This window comes from Sabethes cyaneus, chromosome 3 (assembly GCF_943734655.1).
Source record: "Sabethes cyaneus chromosome 3, idSabCyanKW18_F2, whole genome shotgun sequence".
In the NCBI taxonomy this organism is placed as follows: domain Eukaryota; kingdom Metazoa; phylum Arthropoda; class Insecta; order Diptera; family Culicidae; genus Sabethes; species Sabethes cyaneus.
In genome coordinates this window covers 72589866-72595865 of record NC_071355.1, presented here as the reverse complement: position 1 = coordinate 72595865, position 6000 = coordinate 72589866, and the positions used below count along the sequence as shown (strand labels likewise).

Here is a 6000-nt window from a genome sequence, read left to right as displayed (position 1 = left end):
TACATAACAAAAATAACAGAATCGTAGTCAAAATTACTAGACAAGACCATGAAAGGTGGTAAAATTATCTGAGAACATACTAGTACAAGAATCATGGTAAATTTGAATAGTTTTTTCATGGTACTTACAAAAAGCATGCGTTTTCTGCAAAATTGTGCGAGATACCCTGGTTTTTGTTTCAGAGTACGATTGGCGATGCATAGGTGGATTTACCACCAGGTGGCAGGGAAATCGCATGAAAGATGCCTAGGATCAGTACAATGTTTCATTGGATAATGTACTGTTACAGTGGACCTTTTGAAAAGTTACACGAGATTTGCTTAAATTTCCCAATTTGCCAGATTTAATCTGCATTTCTAGACACAGAATTGAAAAAAACCCTGGTTCCGAGTACAATCCCATGTTTGATTTCAGTTCAGATTTAGTATCCAAACATTATAAGAAACAAAAAAAAATCCGAATATGAAAACCTATCGTGAACTACCTGATTTTCGATTGAGTGTGTAATGTAAAAACCAACTGTTGCATAAGTGTATTTAAAGATCCTAACCATTATTCTATTAGTTAATTCGTGTTGGATAAAAACAAGTGGAAACTGGACCGAAGATGCATGTAGGAAACGGAGAGGGTAACAGTAAGGAACAGGAGTCGGAAAAGTATTAATTTCGAAAAAAAAATTATGCGTACAATACAAACTATATTTTTATACAAATATCTACTTTATCGCGAGTATTTTGTAAGTAAATATCGTAGCATTACGGGAGTAAGCAATTGGAACCGTTCGGCTGTCCAGCAGCGTCGACCGAGGACGAACAATATCGTGTGCAATGAATGCACTGCAAATCGGGGAGGAGCGAAGCGTAGAGGCGTTTATGATTTTTAGCCGAAGCAGATTTATTTGCATATAAAGTGATTTCAATTTGAGCTACTCAAATGAAGCATCAACAATAGGAAGGCGAGCAGAAAATAATAGTAACTCTAATGGGTTATAAAACCAAAAACATCAGAACAGTTAAGACTCAGCAGAGTTGAGGCGTAAGTAATGCAGCCAAGCGCAAATTTTTAAATATTCACAACAAAATATAAAAGAAACGCATGCCGTGTTTGACTAAACAAAAACATAAGAGATGAACGCAAAAGCTTGCGGTTATGCAAAATAAAGATACTGAAATCCAAAATAAAAAAGCGAAACAATATTTTTAGGATTTTACTAATTTATTGAGCGAAACGTGTAACCTGCAAGGTAAAACCAAATAATATATATACGATAAATTTGTGCTTTTTCTTAAAGTTTCGATGAGTTCTTTTTATTCGCACACGGTTTGGGATTGGGTGAAGCAAATGATGACAGCCTGTTTTTGTTTTTAAATGGTTCCTTCAACCAAGAAGTCGATTTATTTAACTTTCCATTCGGTGTCTTCAGCTAGCGATAACAATGATAAGCGATTACTTTTGGATTTGGCGAGTAAAATGCACATTCGAAATGGCTCGTTTCAAACAATAATGTGATGGCTGCAACAAATTTCTAACGAGTTTATTATCGTTCATGATAAGTTTAGGGTTTTTTGATAGAGCTATCAATATTTTGTGTATTTTTTTTAACAATAGTATTAGCTAAGGTTTATTTTCCTAACATCAATTGTGCTATGTTAAACATGAAAATTTGAACTAAATCCATTTAATTTTCGCGTTTCAACAAGAATAAATTACTTTGGCCTAATGCAATAAATAATTTTGGCTGGGTATAACAAATGAATTTATTATTTCCATACGGCTTCATAAGCCGTTGGAAAACTCACAACGCTATCACACTCAAAAGGCAAAATAATCGAAATTATTTTTCTTTAAATAGCACAGTGGTTTTTAAGCGTTGTAACAATGACGATTTTCTAAACAGTAATAATTTTGTTCGTTTTAAACGCGAGATTTAACGTTCCGCTAGCAACAATACTTTCAAGGGTTTTTGTTTTTGGTATGAAGAAAGGACACACGTACATGTAAATTGTTAGTTGAGTAGGTGGTTTTAGATGAAACACAGCTAGAAGATTTTGGGAAACAGTAACTAGCAGTGGGCTTAAGTGTTCTGTCTCATTTCCTGTTTGAGGCAGTGTTTGAATGCTTCCCATCCTTCCGATTTAACGTTGGACTGCAAAAGAAAACAGATTATTATTTGTTTGTTCCCAAATTGAAAATATGTTTTAAGAAATATTGAATAGAATATATTTTAGCGAAGGGTAACACTTACCTTAACATTTTACAGAAAGCGGGACACAGAACAGAAGCAATAACAAAAACCAACCTTTAGAACAAACTATAAACAGAAACAGTTAGGAACTCTTCAAACTAAAAGATACTAAAGAATTTGAATTATGCTGCATTGGCAAAGAGTTGGTAAAATTAACATTCTAAACTAAGTTTGCAAAAATAAAGCTTTTTTTATCATTAGTCATAAATGATCTATCGTTTATTAGAACTATTGGGATCGGAAAGTGTGTACAAAATAACATCAATTAAATGAAACACAAACTGCTTACGGAACTAACTGTGAGTCACATCATGTTACTTACCAAACTTTGTTAATAATTAAAAGTATGTTTGGGGTGGGTGGGAATGAGACGAAGTCAGAGTCTAATTTTTAGTTTTAGTGTTTTAGTTTAATTACCAAACGATTAGTTAAATTGTATAGTTTTAAATATTTATGAATACAAAAATACGTAACACTAATTGAAATTCAATTAAATAATCTTGGTATTACAACAAAAGTTGTTTTAAGAGAACCTTTTGATGATTTGGTTAAAGGTGGACCGCAAGGAAGCAATCTATGGTCACACAACCTATTAAATATTGGCAGTTAAATAGTTCATCAATTTTGCTACGTTGATCGAACGAATGTTTTCCATCATACGATCGTCAGTTAACTGTTTGCAACTTATGTATAGAAGTATAATACTATAAAAAAAGTGAAAATAATGAAGGCGTTTAGTGGAATTTATGTGAAGATAAATGTCTGTTATCCACAAAGATATGTCAGATCGCGATTTTGTTTGTTTCATCACACTAATAAGTACATGGCTTAACTATATATAATACTGTTGTCACTAACAGCAACAACCAGAGTACACAAAATAAAATAAAAATAAACGAGATCCCACAATACATCGTTAAAACACTATACCGGAGCTGAACATCTAATAACCGGACTTCGTCTCACCCATGAAGAGATAAAATTAGAAGCTAAACCACCACTAGATCCTAAGCCGGAAGCTTCCCCTATCGATATTCGTGCTCCAGATTGTACCCGTGGTCCGGATGGTTATAGAAATAAAGCAAATACCGTCTCAGCCGGCGACAGGCACGCGAACGCATCTTCAGCAGCTGGCGGAAGTTGTTGGCGTGCGCCGTACCCTTGTCGATGTCCTCCAGGTAATCTTCGACTATGTGCTCGTAGTGACTTACTTTGAAACCGCGATGCAGCCGGTCCTTCATGATGGCGATGAACTCCTTGTAGGACAGTAACCCATCGCCGTCCTCGTCGAAGATGGCGAACACGGTGTCGATCAGGTGCGAGTTCAACTCCGAACCGGTGCAGATCTTAACTGCGCGTCCAAATTCGTCTGTAAAGATAGATTTTAGATGAACCTAGAACAGCCTAAGGTTAGTCTGATTAAATGTACCTTTTGAAATCGGCTGATCAGCAAGAGTATACATTCTCATGGCAATGGAGAAATCATCGAGGTTGTTGAGAAATTGGCAGAACTGACGGAACTCGTCAAAGGACACTCCTTTCTCTTTGGCTTCCCTATCCAGCAAACGATCCAGATAATTATCGTACTCATCAGTATCCTACGGTGTAAACCAAAGAAATGTTACTAAATGTTTGAAATGAAATTTTAACTTTATTGTGTTTTATTACCAAGTAAGTATATCTTAGCAAAATCTTAGCAAAGTCCACTTCCGAAATACGCTCGTGCCCTTTGGAGAACTCGCAGAACTCCAGCTCGAGCACCTCGGTTTGGAGATTTTTCATAAAATTGTAGAACCCATCGTACTGCAGATCTTGGTTTCCCTTCTTGCCGAAGAAGTGAATTTGCAGTGTTGTGTCAACCTTATGCTTCCTCTGCAGACCTTGTTCGTCATCTACGTAGTCGTCCTGAAATTTAGGTTATTTAGAAAATCAGTGCTTGCCACTTTTTTTTTGACACTTACATGTTCTCCGGGCTCCTCTCCCGTTTGGTTTTCTATGCCACGTTTGCCTTTCCAGGCAAAGCTGAATATTTTCTCCATCTTGTTTGTGATATTGAAAGGAAAAAAAACAAAAACGAGACGAAAACAACAGTTATTGACTGCACAGGCAAAACAAACACAGGTAAGTTTTTGTAACATCAAAAACATTTAATTATTATTTACCGGCCCATAACCTTTTAACCTGATTTACCTCTACACCGTTGTTTAAATTGGTTTGCGTTTCAAGCAGAATACGAATGCTATGCTTGCAGTGATGAACAGACATAAAACCGGACAGTAACCGGACCAATTGGCAATCATTGAGAGTATAAATTAATTAAATTTAAATTAGTAGTAAAATAAGCAAACGTGTGGGATTGTCCAGCTGAGAGCTGGTTGCCAAAATTAAAGCCTTTTTATTAGTTTTCTCTTGGAAGTTCCAGCTTGTAACTGATTCCTTAAAAACATTATTAAGAAATATTGGTATTTGTTTCAATCAGATGCAAATTTAAATTTGAACATTTCCTAAATGTATTGGAAACCAATATCAAACTTGAGGCTTTATGAACTGAAAGTTTAACGTACTGTCAACCTTAAGTAAAAGGCTCTTGAAAATAAACAAAATTAATTTGTAATCTCAATAACTCGATAAGATGAAGATAAATTAAAATATTTTTGGTGTCGAATGGTGAGTATTTTGCTGAAGATATTCAGGACTGTGCGTTTCGAATACGCGAGGTCTGTGTGGACGGTGCACGCTATGTCCGAAGGCACATATTATTTAACTTTGATGCACCTCAGATTTTTCTTCACAGGCTGTTAGTATTGATCAAAACAATGAATTTAAAAAAGGTCTTAAAATATTCTATCTTGGGTTTTTTGAAAAATTCAATTTTTAAGTTTATATTGGGGTCATTTCCTCTAAAGTGATATTACCCGTTGTAATCGACCACCTCCGATTTCAACCAAATTTGGCATAATTGCTCATTCCAACCTCACCTTCAATTTCCTAAAGTTTTGTACGGATTGATCAATCCCCCTTGCAGTGACATGCAGTGAAAAATGAGTTTTTTCGAAAATCTCAGAAAAATAGAGAAGCGGTACTGCAAGGGGGATTGATCAATCCGTACAAAACTTTGGGAAATTGAATGTGAGGTTGAAATTATTTATTATTATTATTTATTTGATTCAATTCATCCGACGTTACGTCTTAATGAAATTAGATTGGACTGGGAAAAGCCACCTTGAGTAAGTTACATACTCTTACTCAAAGTGGCACAAAAACCCAGTGTCTTTTACATCGATATACAATAAACATACATAGTACAAAATCAGTAAAATAACTTAAACACACGAACCAACATTTTAAAAACTGCACCAAAAAGTAGCTAAAAGTCCATGCTATTTCCGCGACGATTGTACTCCAAAGCCATACGACGAACTGGTTCATGAAGTCCATAGTTAGTACGGTGTGAATCGACGCGTAGGAACTGTTGGTTCCTTTGAGGCCGAGCAATTAGCAATTATGCCAAATTTGGTTGAAATCGGAGGTGGTCGATTACAACGGGTAATATCACTTGAGAGGAAATGACCCCAATATAAACTTAAAAATTGAATTTTTCAAAAAACCCAAGATAGAATATTTTAAGACCTTTTTTAAATTCATTGTTTTGATCAATACTAACAGCCTGTGAAGAAAAATCTGAGGTGCATCAAAGTTAAATAATATGTGCCTTCGGACATAGCGTGGGTGCCTATTTTAGTGCAGTATTCGAC

General features: G+C 35.4%; 1 protein-coding gene across 4 annotated transcripts in view; it reads right to left on the bottom strand.

Annotated features, from left to right (window-relative positions):
- Positions 1–1376: 1376 nt before the first annotated feature.
- The window catches only part of LOC128741246 (calcium uptake protein 3, mitochondrial), a 163868-nt gene continuing 159244 nt past the window's right edge, over positions 1377–6000 (bottom strand). For 3 of the 4 annotated variants that reach the window (XM_053836908.1, XM_053836910.1, XM_053836911.1), the window contains 4 exons: positions 4207–4284; positions 3914–4150; positions 3675–3843; positions 2465–3614 (listed from right to left, as the gene is read on the bottom strand). In XM_053836908.1, the coding sequence (XP_053692883.1) occupies positions 3271–3614; positions 3675–3843; positions 3914–4150; positions 4207–4284 (828 nt within the window). In that variant the 3' untranslated portion in view covers positions 2465–3270. Of the gene's footprint in view, positions 2147–2464; positions 3615–3674; positions 3844–3913; positions 4151–4206; positions 4285–6000 lie in introns of those variants that run through there. The other variant, XM_053836909.1, reaches the window with a different exon arrangement.